The 22,774-nt window shown below is 47.1% G+C and overlaps 2 protein-coding genes across 7 annotated transcripts in view; one reads left to right on the top strand and one right to left on the bottom strand.

Moving 5' to 3' along the window:
* MIER1 (MIER1 transcriptional regulator) overlaps positions 1-10,867 on the top strand; it is a 64,520-nt gene extending 53,653 nt beyond the window's left edge. For all 6 annotated transcript variants that reach the window (XM_065673097.1, XM_065673094.1, XM_065673095.1 and 3 more), the window contains 6 exons: positions 2,336-2,487; positions 3,044-3,125; positions 4,428-4,522; positions 5,035-5,162; positions 6,809-6,948; positions 7,667-10,867. In XM_065673097.1, the coding sequence (XP_065529169.1) occupies positions 2,336-2,487; positions 3,044-3,125; positions 4,428-4,522; positions 5,035-5,162; positions 6,809-6,948; positions 7,667-7,992 (923 nt within the window). In that variant the 3' untranslated portion in view covers positions 7,993-10,867. The remainder of the gene's footprint in view (positions 1-2,335; positions 2,488-3,043; positions 3,126-4,427; positions 4,523-5,034; positions 5,163-6,808; positions 6,949-7,666) is intronic.
* A 1,840-nt stretch (positions 10,868-12,707) lies between these two features.
* On the bottom strand, positions 12,708-22,014 carry SLC35D1 (solute carrier family 35 member D1). Its single transcript, XM_065673098.1, has 12 exons — positions 21,830-22,014; positions 21,086-21,119; positions 20,904-20,990; positions 20,613-20,680; positions 20,150-20,221; positions 18,982-19,050; positions 18,581-18,683; positions 17,496-17,588; positions 15,425-15,492; positions 15,091-15,169; positions 14,215-14,297; positions 12,708-13,606 (listed from the first exon to the last, which is right to left on the bottom strand). The coding sequence occupies exons 1-12, from the start codon at positions 22,006-22,008 to the stop codon at positions 13,498-13,500; spliced, it is 1,044 nt and encodes a 347-aa protein (XP_065529170.1). The 5' UTR covers positions 22,009-22,014; the 3' UTR covers positions 12,708-13,497.
* Between the last annotated feature and the right edge of the window lie 760 nt (positions 22,015-22,774).

Genomic DNA, 22,774 nt, shown 5'->3' with positions numbered 1-22,774 from the left:
TCTGCTTTTTAGCTGTGTAGAAGTTGCTCTTTACAAGCTTTCCTGCTTTGTCTGATAATAGAGCTCAAACTATGTTGTTTGCCTAAATGCAGTAAGTTACGCTTTACTGGTCACCTGCTTTTCCTGGTACTTACTCAGCTCTAAATGGCTTCTGGCCTCCAGCAGTAAAAAAGATATAGCTGCTTTGAGCATTGCAGTAACCCATATAAAACAGGTTTTCATAGGCTTGCACACTGCTCTTTGCAGAACAAAGAACCTACGTCATGGGCAAAACCACTGAGGGGAAAAGTTATAGGTTCACTAATCATACTAGGGCACTTCCAGTTTTATATACCACATATATATATATCTTCAGATACTTCTTTCCTTTCTGCTGTGCTTTGGATGTAATCTTTGACAGGACTCCAACTGGAATATTAATAATGGAGCTGAAAAAGTTGGAAAATAAATGTCTGAGAGTATGTCTTTCATGTACATATCACATCATCTTAGTTGGTCGCTAATGAAGGGGAAATTCAGACTGTAAAATTCCCAAGGTGGTTAGTCCTTTCATATCCAGTCCTGTAAGCAACAGCACAAAAATGCTGGAACTCTGAAGAATAACCACACTGCTTTTCAGAATGTGTTCTGGCATGCTGGTGCAAGGAAAGCACGACCATGGGATCTACACTGGGCTAATTACTGGGCTTCTCTCTGAGAAGTATGTCTGGAGACCTGGCTGCTACTAAACAAATTCAGGTTACTATGGAGTTAAAATATAAGTTTTCAGAAGGCTTGGGCTTGAAAAATCAAAGGATAGCTCTGAAAACTGCAAGTCTCAAAGTTGTTTTGAGACTTACCAGCCACTGTCATTCATAAGCACCACCATGCATGTAGCTTCATCATTAAGGGAGACTTAGAACTGATTATCAGTCACCTCCTGAAAAGAATTGTTGTTTCTTCTGGAGTTTGAATCCTGAGAAACCTGGAACCTTTTTCTTGAATGAGCAAGCAAACATCAGAGTAGGACTGATGCCTTTGAAGCAAAAAGCTCCCAGAAATTTGTTGGGAGCTGGTGCCAAAGAGTGGGTTGTTCATGAAATGAAACTGTCTTTCTTTGCAAGACGCTTCATAATTCTCCTTACCAGCTTTGGGTTGTTATTTGTAGTCTGTTTTCCTGTTAAAAATACTTCTTTTCAAGCAGAGATGTGTCTAGCCACCACTCTGACTTTTCCACCTGCATAGAATGCTACTGTGTCTTCCCTTTCCATGGTGACCATGCTTTCCCCACCTTCCTTTTGTCAGAGGTGCTTACCAAGCTGATAGAATCTCGTTTTTGTAAGTTTATCTTTCACTGAAGACTGGGCCACAAGCAAGGTTCCTCATTCTAGATTTTTTAATGACCTGAATTTGCTTTGATTCAGCTGTACTTGTATTTTAATCCTGCAAAGCTTCTAGGCTCTTGAAAACTAAAAATGGAAGGCAATTGGAAGGATACATCATTTGGCTGTGTTTCTCCAGTTAATTTCTGTTTATCGTGGCTTCCCTGGTCTGAAAGCTTATGCAAAAGCTCTGAAAGAACAGCAGAGATTTGGTAGTATTTAAACCCCATGATCTGATTCTGTTTTAGGAAGTATCTTTTGGAAGTAGTAGGAAGGTCTTTGCAAAGTTTCCTTTCAGGAGCTGCTTGACGTCAGAATGTCTGGGATCTGGATGGAGTCATTTTCCGTGGAGAAGCAGTGGACCTTGTTGCTGGCTTTGCCAGCCATGTTGGCTGAGACTTTGATATTTAGTGGTCCAGGCACCTGGCACTCTTTTTAGCATCATTTTTGGTGTCTTGCTTTTTGGTTTTACATGACTGATCCCAATTGTCTTGCAAGAAAACAGATATGATTAGTTTCTGGAACAGTTTTCCATGCCTGTTGACTGCCAGCAGCAAAACTGTGCTGCCTAGGGAAAAAGGCATGATGGATGAATGGCTGGATGGATGGATGGATGGATGGATGGATGGATGGATGGATGGATGGGTCGGTCGATCATTCAGGACTGTGTCAGATAGTGCTGCTACCTCCTGGTTGTAAGAGGAGGACAGGGAGGGTGGAGTTGGAATATCATAAATAGGTCCTAGAATCTAGAGCGTGGATTATGACAGAGATTTGAAGACAGTTTAAGGTATAGTATCCTAGTCATTTGGATCACAGCATTCCTGAGACTCCCTTTTGCCTGTCCTTATGTGTGTTCTGGATCAGTGTTGGTGCTCTAATGGTCTTCCAAGGCTTCATAATCACTAGCATTATAAGAAAATAAACTTCCATATTGTTTTAACTTGCTTGTGTTTCTCCTGTGGTTAATTCAGTGTATGAAAATGATGACCAGCTGCTCTGGAATCCTGACTTCTTACCAGAAGATAAAGTGATCGAGTTCTTAAATGAAGCATCAAGGCGTACGGGTGATGAGAAAGGCCTGGATGCAATTCCTGAAGGATCACATATTAAAGACAATGAGCAGGTATATAAGAATAATGAGGATTTGTAGTTTAATATCACAGAATAAATTATCCCTTTTTTTTATTTCATTCCCAAGAACTAAAATTGTATTCAAAACAGCTTTATTATTCCTTGTGGAAATGGAAATGTGATGGGTTTTTTACCTCTCCATAAATATTAAACTATTAACTTTGGCTTAATGTTGCTTTATGCATCAGTGCATTATTTTAGCTATAAATAATTGTGTATGGATGGCTTCTTTCAGTTATAAATCTTTTTAAAGCTGTATGAATGCATACTTACTGTTTTCTTCATACAAAGAAACCATCAATTTTCCAAATGTATGCAGTGGATAAAAATGTTAAAATCCTTTGCCTGGATGTATTCTTGGTTAAGTAATGAGAGATTTGGGAATTGAAGCAGGCAAAATATGTCTTTGTGCTGTTTTAAACTATACTTCATTCATTCAAAGAGTTTATTCTTAATAAGTATTAGTGATTTACTAAGTGTGCTTCAGTGGCACAATGTAAATGGAGTGGTATCTGGAATGTTAAATGTGTGTCTTTTCATCTTTCCAGGCATTGTATGAACTGGTTAAGTGCAATTTTGATACTGAAGAATCATTACGAAGGCTGAGATTTAACGTGAAAGCAGCCAGAGGTGGGTGTATACTGAAAGTTAAGCTTATATTGTTAGACTCTGGTTTTATTTGTTGCATAGGTGTTGCTGTCAGCAGGCTGAGAAGTTTTATTAGAACTTGACTGCTTGTAAGCCATATACACCAGTGCCCATTTAAATGCCACCTTCAGTGAATCTCTTACTACTCTCTGGGAGATTGAAATCAGCAGATGTAGTATGAACAGGTACCTGCTCAAAGCGGGTTTGTAAATTCACTTCCTGCCAGTAGAGCTTGGGTTTATATCTGTGACTTTAATAACAGGCTAAAATTTAAAACGACTTCTTAGGAACTGAATTGTGCATTCCTTGGGCACATTTCTTCTTTGTTCTTCTAGACCTTTTCAGTCATCAAAGTTAATGGAACAACCATGAAATAAAAAATGAAATAATGCACAATTCTAAATAAAGAAGAATGAGCATCTAAACCTTTTGTTTAACAAAGTGCAACACTAAAAAGACCCTGGTCTTAAAGATGCTTTGGGAGCCTTCAGCGTTTCCTGGTTTGGTATTGATCCTTACACTCAAAGGAACAAGAAACTAAGAGAAGACACAAGTTATTTTCCTTGCACATTGATCTGTTGGTTCTGCTTTCAGACCTGTGCAAATCACATGACAAGAATGATCAAATAGAGAAGATTAGGTTGTTCTCCCACTATCTTAAACCTTATTCTTGACCTTAACAATCAATAAGGCCAAATTATAGTAAGTTCTTAGAAGTGTAGCTGAAAGTTGTTAGGGGTTTATTCTGGCTTCAGTGGGACCAAGTTTTCCCATCCAATAGTGTGAGCAACACAGTTTCTTATACTACCTGCCTGGATTTAACAGCCTGTCATTGCTGGCTCTTGCCATCAGTAAAGAAGATCTCATTCCTCATTCCTTTTCCCATGCTTCTACCAACTACCAGCAATCAGTCTGAGTCCACAGCATGAACTCCTTTGTGCTGTGTCCTGGCTTGAAGGATATCTGCTTCCTATGGCTGTAGGGGCAGAAGGGTAAGAGCAGGTTTCAACCCCCTTCTTCTTCTTTTCTGCTGCCTCATTATTTTCCCCATGTGGCAGGGCTGAAGTTTATAACAGTCCCTGCTGACAAGCTCCTGAAGGCAGCCAAATTGCCCACCTACTCACTAGAGAAGGGAGAGTTTCATTTTGGTATCAGTAAGTGAAGTTTCTGGAGGTGGATCTCATTGAGTCAGCAGATGGTGTAAGAAGCTGTCACTGAAATTTTCTTCTATTGACCGTATGCTTTTTGGTTAAGTGTTTTATTTACTGCATTTTCGTCCTATAGAAGAATTATCTGTTTGGACAGAAGAAGAATGCAGGAACTTTGAACAAGGGCTGAAAGTCTATGGCAAGGATTTTCATGTGATTCAAGCAAATAAGGTAAAACTGATTTTAAGCGTAGTTCTCACATTTTATTTAAAGCAATGTAATAATAAATGAAATCTTACCCTCAATTTCCTTCACAAATTATTTACTTCTTCTGTTTTTCCTATATATATATGTCCAAATTGGTTTCTCAAAGTCCAGAATCCTTTATAACTGTGCCTGGGAACCCAAAGTTCAGGGAAGTGCAAAAATCCTTCTGTGCCTACATCATCCCTAGGGTCTTTGACTTGGATCTTGAGTGGACCACTGAAAGAGACTTGAATATTGCTCCTGAAGCTGTTGCTTGCAGCACCTCAGGATATCTTCATTATCCTCCAAAACACTATTAAACTTTACATCTCCATTTCTGGGCCTCTGGAATTTTGAGTCAATAGTTTCCACTGTTTCCTCTTTTGTCTAAAGAAGCATTGACTTTGAATTTCCCACCTTTTGATTTAAATAGTAGCTTTTTGGCAAAAAAAAAGATCTTGAAATTCACCCAAACTTGCATGGCACCTATTTCCTAGGTACGAACACGATCAGTTGGTGAGTGTGTAGCATTTTATTACATGTGGAAGAAATCAGAGCGTTATGATTTCTTTGCGCAGCAGACGCGATTTGGAAAGAAGAAATACAATCTTCACCCTGGTGTAACGTAAGATGTGCATTATTTCTATGTGCTTTTACATGTTGCATCTAAATCTTTCATCTTATACTGCTCTCATATGAAATGGCATCGCAACAGGGGGATTCCATAGTCCTGATTTGCAGCAGGAAGCCAGACAAGGTGTGAGAAAAGTATAATCTGGCTTCTAAAGTAGATTTATTTGGTGTAAGGCCAACAATTTGCTTTGAGCAGCTATTTAATTTAGCTTCTTTGCTGCTGAAGTGTTTCACAAATGTAACATTTCTGCAAATATGTGGGTTTATTTCTAAATGCTTGGTTTACTTTAAAGACATGTTTTATACAGAGGCATTAGTCACAAGTTTCAGGAGGGATTTGTGCTGTACTATAGTCTCGGAATGTGGTGTTTGGCAAGAGCTGGCCAGCACAGTGCTCCATATTGGAGCTTTTTTGGGTGTACAGTGCTCCTTTCCCCATTCTCATCTCAAATAGGCAGAGAGGGGATGTGTGTAACTTGAGTATTCTCTTCTCTCAAATCTGGGCAAGTGAGCCAACATGTTCTTCTGCCCTTCATTCCAGTGCAGTGATTTTACTATCCCACTCCTTCCGCTGACTTTTTTCCAAGTCTTTCTACTGTTTTTTTTTTCATTTCTAGTTTGCTCCTGGCTTCTGTTGATCCTTCTGTGTAATATCAGTGTTTCTTTCAATGGTTTGAACTCTGTTGGACCACTGAAGTGAACTTGTAGTATGACATTAAGAGTTGCCATCTGTGGCTTTGTAAAGCAGACTGTTACAGAGAAGCTGCTAATTTCTTAACGGGTTCTCCGGGACTGTCTGTCTCCCCCTTTTCTTCCATCTTATTTTTTTCCAAATGGACATTTTGGGTTGTTAATCACTTCAAACATTCTCCGATCCTTTTGCAGTTACCTGCATGTGGTGAACCGAAGTGCCATTAAGGATTGTACTTGTCTATTCTTGACTGATTTTGCAGATAGATGTGGGAATTTAGGGTGCAGTATCAGTTCCAGAATAGTTATGTGTGAGGCTGTGCTGTTCCTGGAGCTAATCCAGGGTACTGTAAGGGCTTTACCAGCCAGCTTTGTTTGTTTAAATCTTTCATAAGAGATTTACTATTAGTGACCTAAATTGTAGGACTGTAATAGATTTCAGATACGGAAATCGTCTTTCACTCTGAAGCTTTTCATTTCCTTTTAACTTTGGCCTTGTGGAGGCTGTACGTGCACAAAACTTACTTTAATGGTATGGTGTTGCTTTACACCTTAATGGTATGTTACTGCTGCTGCAGCAAATTGCAAGAACTTAGTACAAAGCTGCCTGAGAGCATCTCCTTGAAAGAGTCCACAGCGTCACAGCAGATTGAAGTTCCTGCTTGTGCATGATCTTACGGGACTTAGTGTAAGCCCAGGCTGAATTTATAGAAGCTGGCTGTGAGGTTGGTCAGTAAACACATGGTTACTGTGGACAAACCATACCTGGGGAAGTTAACCCAGGAGATACTGAAGTTGTCAACTTTGCAAGATAAGCCTGTGCATTTCAACAGATCTAAAATGAGACTTGGTCACACTTGCAGTATGTACAGGGAATATTTATGTGCAAATAACACCAGTACTTCACACTGCAAAGGCAGAGCTGAATGTGCTGTTTCTGTTGTGTAGGGATTATATGGACCGTCTCCTGGATGAAAGTGAAAGTGCTGCATCCAGTAGAGCTCCATCCCCTCCTCCTACAACTTCCAACAGCAGCACCAGCCAGTCTGAGCGGGAAGACAGCACAACCAGCAGCAGCAATCAGAATGGTGAGTGCCTGCCCTGTCCCTCTGAAACAGTTGCCAGATGATCAGAGGTGACAAGCCACCTGGGAGAAACAAACCTAGTGTAGCTTTGAATGTTTTCCAAGGTGCTAGCACCTTCAAGTTCAAAATGTTTCTAAAACAGCTACACGTTTGCATTTAGCCAGTGCAGGGACCAAGATGGGAACTGGGCTATTGTGTAGCGTTAGTGCTACTTCATTGCCTGTGTCAGGAGCACCTCTGGCTGTTCTTACCAGGCGTGAGGCATTGAAGGCCAGTTAGGAATGGGAAAAAGGGCCAGGACAAGATAACTCATGTGCGAAGAAAACCTCAAAAGCAAGGGACAGCCTTTTCAAAGGAGCTGGTGAAAGCAGTAGCAGGAGGAGGAAGGAACTTGGGGGTGGCTCAGGTGGTAAAAGCCAAGAGGAAGCTATGGGAAGTGCCCAGGTGAGGACAGTCCACCTGCAGCTTGTACAGTTAGGGGATTCCAGGACATTTTCTTGGCTGTGTTGCTTGTAAAGGCTTCCAGAAACTCTGATGTGATAAGTCTGTCATTTGTATGCAAATAAATCACTTGTCCATCACACAGCAAGGATCTGGAGAACAATACTGGCTTTTTAGTTGAATGGGGTAGTTACACTTCTGCTTTGTTGACCTGTCTCAGATTGTACTGTTACTGGTGATGCTTCTACTGTGTGCCTTACACTGTGTCTCTGGAACACAGGGGTGTCTGCTAATGGCCCAGGTGAGATACCAAACAAAGATGAAGCGAAAACTGAAGGATTGCATGTAAATGGACCTACCAGTGGGAAGAAAACACCTCACACGGATCTGGATACAAATGGGTATGAGACTGAGAACCTTTCCCTCGACCCAAAACTTGCTCATTCAGCTTCAAGAAACGAGAACGATTTTGAAGAAAAAAACGAAAGACCTCTAAAAAGAAGAAGAATTAACAGCAATGGCAAAGAGAGCCCAGGTTCTTCAGAGTTCTTCCAAGAATCAAATTCACACGGGAAGCTTGAAGAACTAGAAACTTTGGATGACTGAGTGCTAGGAGCTGAGTTTATTCTTTGGAGTAAATTTTGGGTGTCTAAAATTTTCAGGGTTGATGGGTTACCTTGCAAAATCCAGTTCCCTAAAGCAATCTGCTGAGATTTTTTTTCCTATTACCTTCTAGGTGGCTCTTAAGATATGATGAGTTTTGGGGATTTATTCAGTGCTGAAGAGCAGTAGGAGACTATTCTGTTTCTCAGAGCTGGCAACTGCAGTTCTGGGAGCAACAGTAAGGCTCTTAAAAACATTAGTGAAACAAATCAGTGAGTTCGTACAAAAATACTCGCAGCCTGATCCATTTAAAGAAACTTCTGTGTGCAATACACCATGTAAGCATTGTACAAGTGAACAAAGCATCCTATTTGAAGCAAGGGGCTGGTTCAAACCTTGCAGGAAGTTAAAATGAACTAGAAGACACACATCAGAGCAGGCACCGAGAGCGAGAGGAAAGCACCATCCCGTTGTTAAGGAACCCTTACGAATCCTGAAAGTTATGAGCACAACTATTTTTATATATAGAAGTTTTAAAAGGTAAATAAATAAACCAGGTCAGGTTTGTCTATGTAAAATTGTTGACATCAATGATGTCTTTCCATATTCTTTATCTGGGCTAAAGAAATACGTTCTGTATTTTTCCAGATTCCTTTGTAGCCTTTGAAAGATTTTTACAGTACTTATGTCTTGATTGAACTGTCCTTTCTTAAAACAAAAGCTTGTATAATTTTCTTAACTTGTACAGTTGGTAAACTTTTATGAGAGAATTGATATCCTGAGTCTAATGTCAGCTTCCTTTTGTTTTGCTGAAGTCTTTTCTAGGAAAAAAAAAGACAAAAAATACCCCTAAACCAAACCAATCGACTTAAAAGATGCTTTTTAGCCACCATCATGTTATTTTCTTATCAGAGAACAGTCAACACTTGACATCAAGAATGGTTACAAGTCATTTGATTTTGAAAACTATGATTTTTCTTACTTTTTATGGCAAATAGTAATGCTAAGGATGTGTTAAGCATGATGCTTGCGTTGCACAAAGTCCCTCGCTTCCCTTAGCCATGGTCTCTTTTCTTTTTGAACTCAGCTAAATTTCACCTCAGCTAAATGCTTCACCAAGATCAGCTGTTAGCTCATCCTCTGCTTTCTTTGCAGACTGTCATCTTCCACATTTCACCAAGCACAGGAAGGGTAGGGAAGTGGGAAGGGATTCTGGCTGTACAGCCTGGAAATGGACATGCAGCCAGGAACCTGGGCTGGAATGTCTGACAGCCAGTGGGCCTTGTCTGGATGGGTGTTTCAGTGGGAGCAGGAGCATCATATACACGTATTTGGCATAGAAGATACACTCAGTGTATAGAGCTTCACATGTAACAAGTGAGAGTAGGTACGGATTTTAAGCTTAAGGTAGGAGAAAGGAGGATTCGTTATAGTGTATGTGGAGGGTGTGATGCTCACCATCCCACTAGCAGAATGTGAGAGTATTTCAGGTAGGGTTCAAATCCATGAAATAGGAGAAGTTTTTTATACCAGTGTTTTGGTTTGTTGTTATTTTTAAAGCCACATCTACTATATTTAAAAAAATAGGAAAATTGTTCATTTGTATAATTTGTCATCTTGTGTTCTCCTCCTTCTGTGGCTTACAGGCATGCTGGCCTTTTTTAATGGGTTATTTTCACATTTATGAGTCTTTATGATTCCGGTTTTAAATGTATGGTCCTATGCTTTGAAACTGATTTATCACCCTAAAACCCAACTGCTAAAGGTTTTGTTTGGTTTAGTTTCTTCTTCACCTATGTGAACGTGGACTTTATGGTCATTAATGAGCCAAATCCTCTGGATCCGGCCTGGTTCTGTCACCATGATGGGTTGCAGGAGCTGTTAACCTGCTGTTCCCAGAAGTGCTGTGAATGATCCATTCTGACTGGTCCAGCTGACGTGTGGAAAGTGACATCTGCCTAGAATTAGCCAGCAGTTCACATGGAGAGGCACAGCAGAGAGGTTTGCTAACTACAGCCTGCGTTCATCAAGTAATGAAGTGATTGCTTTAGTAAGAGGTTGCTGTTAACTTCCCAGTCTGGTTCATCAAACCCAAAGCATCACAGCCTTGGATCATGGATGGGCTTGAGACCGTTTCAGACTGACGGTGGTGCAGTGCTTCTTTTGCAACTAGAGTTCTATTTTCAGTTTTATTCTGATACAGTTTTGTTTGCTTCCACAACCTGATAGTCAATTGTCTCAGGCTTGTGTGTGAAATACAGCACCGTGTATATCTTCAGGACTGTTGCTTTGGTTTGTATCTTACCTTCCTTTTGGTGATGCATAGGAGACACCTGACATTCCATAATCAGCAGCTCTGTAATGCTCAGCTAGACTTTAAGAATATTTAATTCTGATTTAGGTTTTGTTTATGCTGGTGTTTTATACAAGACTTTGTTCATGGTCTTCAACCCGCAGCCACTATAACTTGATAAGTCATTGCACTACTAAAGCTATTTAAAAGCCTAGAACTAAAGTAACTCTGATTTCATTTGCAAAGCCTTTGGTGCAGGTTGGAGCTCGGAGCCTTGTTTCCAAACTGCGCTGAAGCCTCACATCACGAGTTGGGTGTGTTTTGGAAGTGCTGTCATGATGAAGTGCTTTAAGACTGCAGTCTGCATGGAGAGCCCAGTTCAACAGAGTCAGCCTCATTGCTGGGCTTCCTAAAGGATTAAATGGGATATTATAAAACCAACCAACCACACACACAAAACTTACGAGTTAGTTTTATACATTTTCCACACATAGTAATTTTGCACTGTTAGTAATTCCCTTCTCTTATCCCCCTCCCTCCGTCTGCAATTCTGAAAAAGCTTATTAAACTATTTTTTAAACATAACTTGTCTGCAGAAACAATTCCTGAGTTTTTTTGCTCAAAGCATGGCATAGAGGATTTCTGCTTAGGGAGGAGGTGAAGAACCCACCCCGTTGCAGCAGCTTGGTGAAAACCACAGAAACAAAATACCCTTTTCTGGTTAAACTTTGCACTGTTTCTTTCTTTCAAGGTTGCTCCTGAATCCATTTTCCCTAACACTGGCCCAGGGCAGCAGCAGCCCAGGACTGGTGGTAGCTGAGCAGCTGAAGAGGCAGCCCAGAGACCTGTGGGCTTTAATGTAAAGGCAGCATCACATAAAGGAAGGCTGGTGCTGACATCAAGGAGAGGCAGCAATGGGTGAGCTGTGGGCTATGACTTACTTCTTTGTGGGTTGTTACTTAGTTAATTTTAACTTCTGAGTCAAAGCTGAAAACCCAAGAGACCTCCCTCACCCCCCACTCCCTCCACCCGTACACACAAGGGACAACAAACCTGCTGCATCCCTGTTATTGTCACCATCTCCAGCCTTTTCTTGCTGCTCTAGGGAAGCACAGGCCAGCTCGTGGCAGGAGGAGCAGGGCAGGAGGAAGGAAGGACACTGGTTTATTTGAAGCCAGTACAAAAATACATAGGCACATAAACTTCTTTTTGCTCTCATTACTGACTGACATCCAAAGCCTGCATACATTCAAATCAAAAGGTCACCCTTTTAATCACTAAAATGGTCATTTTGTAAATAGATTCTATGTAGAAAACAATTTTAGTTGACAAATAGCATAGAAAATAGCATGGTAGGAACTCTGTTTGCTTTCCCAGTGTATGCAATACCATCCAGAGCCTGGCACTGAAGGGTGCCTGGTTACAGACAAAATAAGCTTTAAAAAATATCTTACCATTTGGACCAACAAATCTAACCAGCAGATTCAAAAAATAACCGCAAAACCCATCAGAGCTTTAGACAGAATGGACATCCTGACTGCAGCTGCCTCAGCACAGCCAAATGACAAGCAAATGTGGCAAAATCAGAAGGAATTCGCAGGTGAAGTGGGACTCTGGAGCAGGCAGCAGCAGCCTCATACCAGCACATGAGGCTTTTGCAGCACTGCTACAGAAATCCACATCACATGTAAGGATTTCAGTGTTAAGCACCCCCATAGATGCAGCTTTGCCCAACAGCAGTTATGTTTTTAGCAAGTATCTTCCAGAAACAAATTCTAGTGTCTGTTGAAGCTGTTTTCCTGGTTACCAAAGCAGCGTATACAAAATAATTCATAAATACGGTTTTACCAAAATTGTGTTTTTAACCAAAGTTATAAACAATCCTTTTTAAACCAAAAGACAATCCAAGAAGAGACCTAGAAAGAAGTGCTGTGTAAAACAACCTTTAAAAATCAGCTAACACTGCCCAACATATTAAAACCCCCATTCTTCTTACGGGTCACAAACCAAAACCAACTTAATATCAAAAACCCTGCAACCTGCAGGACGGGGCTTGGCCAAAGCAGAAGTGCTGGTGCTCAGTGCTGCAGGGACCAACCCCACACCTCAAAACCCCAGGCAGCTCCCATTGACTTGTTAAGTCCAGAGGAGGCCACAGAGCTGCTGCGAGGGCTGGAGCAGCTCTGCTCTGGAGCCAGGCTGAGAGAGCTGGGCTGGGGCAGCCTGGAGAAGAGAAGGCTCCTGAAGGGGAGACCTGAGAGCAGCTCCAGTGCCTAAAGGGGCTGCAGGGAACCTGGAGAGGGGCTTGGGACAAGGGCCTGTAGGGACAGGCCAAGGGGAATGGCTTGAACCTGCCCGAGGGGAGACTGAGCTGAGCTCTTAGGCAGAAGCTCTTCCCTGTGAGGGTGCTGAGGCGCTGGCACAGGGTGCCCAGAGAAGCTGTGGCTGCCCCATCCCTGGCAGTGCTCAAGGCCAGGTTGGACACAGGGGCTTGGAGCAAGCTGCTCCAGTGGAAGGCGTCCCTGCCTGTGGCAGGGGTTGGAGCTGGATGAGCTTTAAGTTCCCTTCCAACACAAACTACTCTGGGATTCTAGGATTCAAGTCCCTGGGCCTCTTCCAGATTATTCTGGGTGGGAAGAGGACGGCAGGAGCAGTGGATTTTCTGCATCTGCTCCCCACTGATCCAAAGCACCCTGTGAGGGTCCCTGGCCCAGCACAGCCAGCAGCTTTCCCAAATCCAAAGTGTGTTGACCCTGGGGTGGGTTGAGGGAGGCTGTGGCCCTGCCAAGTGCACTGGTGGGAGATATAAAACCTTCTTGTTGGGAATGTCCCTAAGCCTCATAAAAGCACCATCAGCAGACCCAGCATCCACCCTGGTGGTGGCTGCACCAAGACAGGATGTGGTCGAGGATGCTCAGGTACAGCCCTCAGAGCCAACACAGTCCTCCATGATTCAAACACATGCTGCTTGTGCCAATCACTTCTGCCAAATCTCAGCGTGATTAAAACCCCATTAATTCCTCATGATCAGTCTGATTTAGATGTCTTCTTCACCGTGTAGTTATCTTCCCAATGATTTGTAAAGGCAGCCATCGAGATTGTGCAAATTAAGAGCATCACTGTTACTCCATGGCAGATGTCTGGATTCCTTCCCACATTCTGCCCGTGATCAGCTGAGCAGAAATAGATTGCTTCCCAAAAAAGCCTCTGCTTGGTCAAACGGAGCTTTTTCCTTTAATATCCATCTTGCTGCCAGCTTCGGACTCCTTGCTCTTTTGCTCCTCCGTGAAAGTGATGTAGGAATACACCAGGCTTCCAGCAATACTGCAAAATGAGTGGAGACATCATGAGACAGAAACCATGGTCAAGGATCTGCTGCAAGCATCAACTGGCAAATAAATTCTCCATTTGCCTCCTAAGACAAGGTATTTGGTCTAATTCCTGCCCAAACATTGCTACCCCAAGTCCCTAACCTGGTGCTGGACCCGCTGAAGGGATCCTGCTGAAGGACAAGGAGACTTTTCACAACACAGAAAGGCAACATTCCCCAAAGCTGTGCTAAAACACAGCTGAAATAAGCCAAAGAATGCTTCTTTTGCTGCCTTAATTACAGGATTCTCAACTGCAACACTGAGAACAGCTTCAGTTTGCTGCTAAAATATGCTCATGCATTCTCCAGACTTTAAAACAACCCAAGTCCATCCAGGAGCTCCTCCAGCCTGAGCTGGGGGGAGGGACCGAGTGGTGCTGGACTCATCTCAGGCTCCAAGATATGGGTCGACACCATGCTGGCTCCTCTGCTGCAGCACAGATAGATAACAATTCCACAGGGATTTCTTTGAAAGAAGCCTGGAGCCTGTCGAACCATTCCAGTTTGACAGCAGTTTTCCCTTAAAATCATAACAAAAACCTATGAACAAAGTTGTTCTTACCTGATATTTAGACCAATGAAGTTCATCCATGTAAAAATATAGTCTCCTCCAAAAAACATCCCAATATAGGTTACTAAAATATTCTGCAAAGGAACAAGATATGAGGAGCAAGAGCACAAGTTTCTGTACAGCCCCAGACAAGCCTACGCTCAATGCATTAACCACTACGGAAACACGAAACCTCTGGTGCAGGAAGCATGGAACAGTCAAGTGCTGGCAAGGCTGGATTCATAGAATCGTGGAATGGTTTGGGTTGAAGGGAGCTTAAAGCTCATCCAGTTCCAACGCCTGCCACGGGCAGGGACCCCTTCCACTGGAGCAGCTCCAAGCCCGTGTCCAACCTGGCCTTGAGCACTGCCAGGGATGGGCAGGTTTAGAGCTGCTGAACAGAGGCTCCACCCAGAGCAGCCTCAGCACCCACTGCTGGGCACTGAAACCCAGCGTAACACCCAGGAGCATCCATCTATTCATGCAATGGGCTTGTTGGGCCACAATGACCCAGCAGATGACAGGGGCTGTAGCTGTTTCTGGGTGTTTTCCACATCATTAACCCCGGGGAAGCTGAGTGCACCAACCACACTCAGCGCCACACACAGCTCCTTGCCACGCAACCATGCACAGAGTATGCCTCTACTCCAGGCAGCAGCAAAGAAATGAATGCATTAAAAAATGAATCCCACTGGAGCGGTCCTGCCCCCTGTGCAGCACCTGAGGAAAGCCCCAGAGCCCCTGTGCTTGTGTAGGCAGAGCCAGGGGATGCACAGTGTGGATGCACCATAAGGATGCTTAGTGGAAGCAGTTGCAGGGATGCTGTGGATGCCCGAAGGCTGTTCAGGGCTCTTGCTGGATGGACAAGGAGCAGGGAAAGCCACTTACCTTAATGCAGCCAACTATTGTAGTTGTAAGAGCAGAATTATACTGAGTGCAAAGAACCGTGGAGTACATCAAAATAAACCTGCAGGAGGAAGAGCCAACATCAGCTTTCAGGACACGCTTTGTGCATCACCACCCATCTCACCCATAGTGGTATTTATACCACTGCTTTTTTAGGCTAAACCTGCACTGAAGCAGGGTAGGAAATGATTTCCATCTGCCACAGCTCTCAGCGATGTTGTCCCCATCAGGACTAAGGATTTATTATTTCTTTAACGCAGAATGGCTCAGACCACCAAATGGCAGCACCCACCACCACAGCAGGGGATGACCTTACCCCATCACACACGACAGCATAAACTGCACAATGAAGAACGTGTCTGCCCAGCCCTGGTACTCCATCGCCTGCAAGAAACACACCCCAAGCCTTAGAGGAGGAAAAGGAAATGCAGTAATTCACAGCAAGACAAGAAACAAGCTCCTGATGTTGGTGTTCACGTCACAGCAGGAAGAAACAAACCCTAACATGGCTCAGGGTGATGTCCTCAGGCTGTCCACGTCAGCGTCACCTCCAAATCAAGGAGCTCTTTTGCACCTCCCCGTGAAGGAGGATTTCACACATATGTTATAAACCACAGTACCATAGAATCACACACTGGTTTGGGTTGGAAGGGACCATAAAGCTCATCAAGATGGGGCTGCTCAGCCTGGGGCAGAGCACGCTCAGGGGGATGGAACCCCCAGGAGTTATCTTTTATATGCAGGGCTCTGCTTGCCACCATCAGCACCCCCATTTCTGCCTCTCACATAACAATCATTGCCTTTGATGCTTGTTAATGAACTACAAGAGTTAACACATGGATGGGGGCAGTTTTCCCATGCAACCCCCCCTCTCCCCAGCGTGACCCCCCGACGACGCAGCCCCCAGCCCTGCTCTGCCCCAGGACATGTCCGGCTGCACGCCCTGCACAAGGGGGGTTTTCATGAGGCTGCAAACGTGGTTTCCTGGCAGCAGCCCCAACAAGCGCATCTTTGTCTGCCTCCGGCTGCCAGGAGCTCGGCCAGGGAGAGAGGAGTTTGGTCAGGGGAGGAAAAAACCCTAAAAATAAAGGAGATTTCTCCACGGGCTGAACAGAGGCTGCACAGTGCAGCCCAGAGCAACATCCTGCTCCCTGCCCGCCAGCTCCTGCCTATAAATGAGCACTTTATCATAGAATCCCAGCCTGCTTTGGGTGGGAAGGACCCCAAGATCATCCAGCTCCAACCCCTGCCACGGGCAGGGACCCCTTCCACTGGAGCAGCTTGCTCCAAGCCCCTGTGTCCAACCTGGCCTTGAGCACTGCCAGGGATGGGGCAGCCACAGCTTCTCTGGGCACCCTGTGCCAGCGCCTCAGCACCCTCACAGGGAAGAGCTTCTGCCTAAGAGCTCAGCTCAGTCTCCCCTCGGGCAAAGTCAACCCTTATCTAGGGCAGGGTCTGAGCTCCCTTCACCCTCAGCAGTCACCTCTCCTCACTAATCACAGATCCTTATCTTAGTGGCTGCTTACTGAGGGCCATCATTAGGGATTTAAGCTCCTAATGAGAGAAAAGCCCTCTGGGTACAGCCTGGGGGGCACAGACAGGGGTGTCTATGGGGCACCAGCAACACCTCCAGCCTTCAACATTTGCCTTTACTAACCATGGAGAGGGATGCCCACCCGTGCAGGAGTGAAAAGGGAGTGCTCTTATTCAGGAGAGGCAACCGAGTATGGCTGCACATAAGCTAAGGCAATAATTATTCATCAGAATAGTAATAATTATTCATACTAATTATTGCTATTATTAATAATTAATAATGTGAAATCATTAATATTATTATACTACGATATAAATGTAACATATATGTAACCACATGTAAATCCGACCATGCCCTGATGAGGCAGCACCAGCAAACTGACCCCTACAGCACCTCAGCTGTCTCAGCAAGAGGGAAGGGCACAAGGGAGTTTGAAGAAACTCATCCTGAAAACACTCAACTTCCTTGTTCTGAATAATATTGTCTCACCTATTGCTCTTCCACTTCCCCATGCAAACGTTACAAAAATGCTTGAATGGAGCAACTTTGTGGAATTAAAGTAAGTCCGGCATAAGGCTGAGTTCCTTTCTGCTTACATGGTTTTGGGGTGGTTACTCTCCTATCCTTTGCCCTAACTTCCTCCCTCAGGCACTAAGTGGTTCCTATGAGCAAACTGGGGCTAATAAACAACTTTATAGTTTCTCATTTTGAGTATTTCCCATTTTTTCCTAAGAAGGCTACGTTACAGCAAAGCACATTATAAGGAACAGTAAAACATTCTTCTCAGCAACCCATTCTGCCCCTAAATTCTTGTGCCAATAAAGATGGTAGTCTTTTGGGGCAGGAATCCTACCTTCTGCGCATCTCCAGTGAAGTAGGCAATGATCAAGGTGGGCAGGATCATAAACAGTGCATTGTAATAGAGCAGACCGTATTTCCCCAGCTCCTAGAAACAAGACACATCTGTGTGTTTAAGCTGGCTCCAAACAGAAACATAAAACCTTATTCATAGTGCTGCTGAAGACTGGGTTTGTGAGCTGAATCCATGGGGGATTCTCAGAGACAGAAGAGTTGGAGGGTGGTTTTATATGGATCTGTCTAAATATATAGCTATATAACTATATATATATCTACAAAGATATGTAGATATCTATCTGTATAGATAAATATCTATATATAGATATTATGTTTTTCTGACTATACAGATACAGATATAATGTTTATATACACATATATATAGATTTCTATATATATAGAGAGATATATACACACATATATACATATACATACTGGAAGCAGGGAGGTCAGAACTACATGAGCTTTAAGGTCCCTTCCAACCCCAACCATTCTGATTCATTCCATAATTCTCTATATAAATGCAGATATTTATAGAATCATAGAAGGGTTTGGGTTGGAAAGGACCTCAAGATCATCCAGTTCCAACCCCCCTGCCATGGGCAGGGACACCTCACACTAAACCATCCCACTCAAGGCTTCATCCAACCTGGCCTTGAACACCGCCAGGGATGGAGCACTCACAACCTCCCTGGGCAACCGATTCCAGTGTCTCACCACCCTAACAGGAAAGAATTTCCTCCTTATATCTTATAACTTTACATATTTTAATATATACACATTAATATAGCTCTGTGTGTGTATGCACACACACATATATATAAATACAAATAACAGACTCAGGTAACAAGTTTGCAACAGCCTTTATGGTCTGCATCAATCAAAATGCTATTTCTTTGCTGTCACAAGAGGCTGCGGTCATAACCAGCACAGGGACGTGGCTCTGACTGGTGCCGTTTGGCAGCACTGGCACTGCAAGGTATTGCCAAACCTTCTGGACAGGAGCTTTTGGGAGAGGGATGGGCTAACGCTCTCCGAACCAAGCAGCGACGCTGCAGTGCCCAGCACCAAAGGTCAGCCTACCTTTGAATCCAGCTTCTGTTTCACATAGGCCCCGTTTGCAGCTGTTAAGGCATCATTAATCAGGATGAAAATATATCCTTCCAGATCAAATGCCAAGTCAGCACTGGGAAAGGAGAGGGGGAAAAAAAACGAAGTTAAAGTCTGAAGCTGCACTTGCAAGATTCCTTCCACCTCCTGTTTAGCCAGCAAGTTGTCAGAAAAAGTTAATCATGGGAGGAAGGGCTGGGATTTGGGTCGGTGAAACATTCTTTCCTACTAGAGAGCATGTCCGGGGGGGAGAGAAGGAGGCAGCAATCCCTCTGTCTATTCTTGGAGCACACCATGGTGCCGGATTCCCTTTGGCGTTGCTGTCCGGCACCCTTCAGAGCCCCGGGAGAGGGGACAGCAAACGGGGAGCTCACCTGGCAGCTACGAAGGCACCGATGATCATGGCGAATACCGTCATCTGAATACCCCAAGAGAACTTCTTCCTAAAGACAGAGGCAGCACAAACCTGCACTGAATTCTTGCGAGAACAGAGGGAGAAGATTTTCCTCCCGGCACGTACAGAGGGGGAGAACACCGCAAGCAAAGCGTTGCAGCAAGTGAAAACAGGACGGTTTTACACAATTATCTCTGTGATTTAAAAACAAACACGACTTGGCATCGGTGAGGTGCGAGTGTATGCAGTCAGCTCGGCTGGAAAGGAACAGTAAGATCAGGTCCAACCATTCCCCAGCCCTGCCAAGGCCACCCCTGCCCCATGGCACTGAGGCCTCGTCTCCACGCTGTGTGAGCACTTGCAGGGCCGGTGCCTGCAGCCCTGCCCTGGGCAGCCTGTTCCAATGCCTGAGCACCTCTGGGGCAGGAATTGTTCCTCAGCTCCATCTAAACCTGCCCTGGTGCAGCTTGAGGCCGGTTCCTCTTGTCCTGTCCCTTGTTCCTTGGGAGCAGAGCCCAGCCCCTCCTGGCTCCATCCTCCTGTCAGGCACTTGTAGGGAGCCATCAGGTCCCCCCTGAGCCTTCTCTTCTCCATCTGAACCCCCCAGGTCCCTCAGCCGTTCCCCATCACTGCTGTGCTCCAGGCCCTGCACCAGCTCCATTCCCTTCTCTGGCCGCGCTCCATCAACTGAGCACTTATGTGGCCAGTAAAGTAGCACTTCCAGAGCACCATGACTCTGCCTGCTGCAGAGAAGGGCTCAACTGGGCACGGGGCAGGGGCGAGCCATGAGATGGGGTGGACACGGCACCCTCCGCTTCCACACCCACCCTGCAGGGCCAGAGTGCATCCATCCCTCCCTGCACAGCACCTCGTCTCACCCGCTCCCTCCAGGCACACCAGAGACGGGCTGAGCAGATCAAGGCAAGTAACACACCACGTAACACACTGCAGCTCCCTGCATCCGCTTCCTCCTCCCGCCGTCATCCCCAAGCCCCGGCTCAGCGCCAAACCCCTTGACCACATGGATATCCCAACACACAAGAGCTCACTCACACGCCGCACATCACCCCAACACCTCCAGGCCTTGGGAGCTTTACCCCATCCTCTGACGCTACCCGGCACCACGGAATGGGGCTGGGAACACTCACTTGAGTAAGAATCCTTCGGCAAACATCGTGAAGAGGATGGAAAAGCGTCGCAGGACAGTGAACATGGGCAGGCTGCGAGAGGAATGAGGGTCAGCAAAACGCACCTCTGGAGCACGGAGCCACTGGAAACCCTGCGGCTTCCTTATGGAAACGGTGTTACCCCCACACCCCAAAAGATATCCCCTATATCAGCCCTTGCCAGCGTGGGGGACCGCGGGGACAGCCCCAAACCCCCACCCAGGGGTGACCCAGTGCCTCTGGCTGGGGTAAAGCACATGGAAACGCACACATGGCTCCTTTTAGTGTGGACAGAGAAGGAACCGCATCGCCCCGAGCGGCTCCTGCTCGGGTCACCCTCACCCCTGCAAAGCCTCAGGGCTGGCAGCAGCTCCCCACAAGCACCAGGCCCCCCAAAACACCCCAGTTTATACCCCCCCCCCCAATAGAGAAAAGCCATCCATACTTGAGCTTCTTTGTGCTGAACAGTCCTGTGATCTGGTTCCCAAAATACAGGAGAGGTAGAGGAAACGTCTAGAATATTGTAAGCGGGATACCACACGAGTGAGCAACGGAAAGAAGCCAGCAGCACCCCTATCTTAGCAACACGTATTATTCCCCCCCCCCCCAGTTCCACTGCCACAGGCTCCCAGGACAAGGAGACCGAGCACCCCAGTGCCAAACACCCCGGTGGAGCCGAGGGCAGGCAGAGGGGCTGAGACCATCGCCGTGGCCTCGGGGCACGGCAGGGCCTTACCCGCCGCGGGATGTGCCTGTCCAGGTCGGGGAACTTGACCACCCGCAGCGCCTTGCCTGCCCACAGCACCGCCACCGTGGCCAGCATCTGCAACAGAGCACGGGGGGGGGGGGGGGTCAGCCCCATGGCAACCCCTGCATGGGGGGGATCGGGGTAGGGGGATGCAGGGGGACCCCACTCACCTGGCCCAGCCCCACGCATAGAGAGGAGGGGAACCTGCGGGCAGAGAGCAAACATCAGCGGGCACCCATATCGGGGGGGAAGGGGGCACCTATATAAAGGGGGGGGGGAAGGAAGAAGGGCACCTACATTAGGAGGGGAAGAAAGTGGGAACTCACATGCGGGGGGAACCCCACATCGCGGGGAGGCAGACACCCCATGAGGGTGGGGAAGGGGGCACCTACATTTGGGTGTGAGAGTAACGGGGGCACCTACGTTAGGGGGGACGGAAGGAAGGAAGAGGGGCACTTGCACAAGGGGGGGGAAGGAGAAAGGGGGGCCCCTGCACTGGGGGTGAAGGGAAGGAAGGGGGCACCTAAAAGGAAGGGAGAACCAGCGATGGGGGGAGAAGGGGGGCACCGGCACTGAGGGGGGAAGCAGAGAAGGAAGAGGGGGGGGCAGCTACACAGGGGGCAAAGGAAGGAAGGGGTCACCCATATTGGGATGGGGGGAAGGGGAGCACCCACATGGGGGGCACCCCACACGCGGCGGGAGGGGGAACCCGCACCGGGGGGGGGGGGGGGGGAGGGGGGCCCCATCAGCCCCGCACCCCCCCGCGCGCACAGGGGCGGGGGAGGGGCAGCACCCCCAGACCCGCGGCCCCGCCATGAGCCGGGGGGGGGAGGGGGGGGCTCGCGGCGGTACCCGGGGAGCGGGGCGGGGGGGGGAGGGGGGGGGGGGGGGGGCAGGCCCGGCGGCGCCGTTACCGGTAGGTGCTGAGCACGCTCTTGTTGAGCACCACGATGAGGCAGGAGCTGAGCCCGTAGAAGGCCGCGGACAGCGGCCGCGCGCACCGCGCCATGCGCCGCTCCGCATCGCCGCGCGCGGGGGCTCCCGCGGGGGCGCCCCCCTCGGCACCGGACACCGGGCGTCTGCGCGGCGGCATGGCTGCGGGGGCGGGGCCGGGGCGGGGCCGGGGGCGGGGCCTGGGGCGGGGCGGGGCGGGGAGCTAGGGCTGGGGTCGAGGTGACCGCAGCGGGGGCGTTGCATGGAGCGGGGCATCGCGTGGGGGTCAGGGGGGAGAGCACGGGGGGGCACGGCACGGGAGGAGCATCCCGGGGGGTCTTTGGTGGTGGGAGCAGGGAATTGCACAGGGAATCGTGCTCCCTCTGGAGCGGGGAGTGCGGCACCGGGGTCTGCTGCGGGGTTACTGCATAGGGAGTCACTGAGCGGGGGTCTGGTGCTGGGGGCATTGGGGGTATCGCACAGGAGTCCGGTAAGGGGGGGAATCACACAGGGGACATTGCACGGGGGTCTGGGTTGGGGCATAGTATTGCATGGGGGGCATGGCATTGCATGGGGGGCATTGCATGGGGGGGCATGGCATGGGGGGCATTGCATGGGGGGCATGGCATGGGGGGGCATGGCATGGAGGGCATGGCATTGAATGCGGGCATTGCATGGGGGCCATTGCATGGGGGGCATGGCATTGCATGGGGGCATTGCATGGGGGCATGGCATTGAATGGGGGCATTGCATGGGGGCCATTGCATGGGGGGCATGGCATTGCATGGGGGCATTGCATGGGGGCATGGCATTGAATGGGGGCATTGCATGGGGGCCATTGCATGGGGGGCATGGCATTGCATGGGGGGCATTGCATGGGGGCATGGCATGGGGAGCATGGCATTGAATGGGGGGCATTGCATGGG

Source organism: Lathamus discolor, chromosome 3 (genome assembly GCF_037157495.1).
Source record: "Lathamus discolor isolate bLatDis1 chromosome 3, bLatDis1.hap1, whole genome shotgun sequence".
NCBI classification, from domain to species: Eukaryota; Metazoa; Chordata; class Aves; order Psittaciformes; family Psittacidae; genus Lathamus; species Lathamus discolor.
Note: the sequence above shows the minus strand (reverse complement) of the source record. Positions and strands in the feature narration are given on the sequence as shown.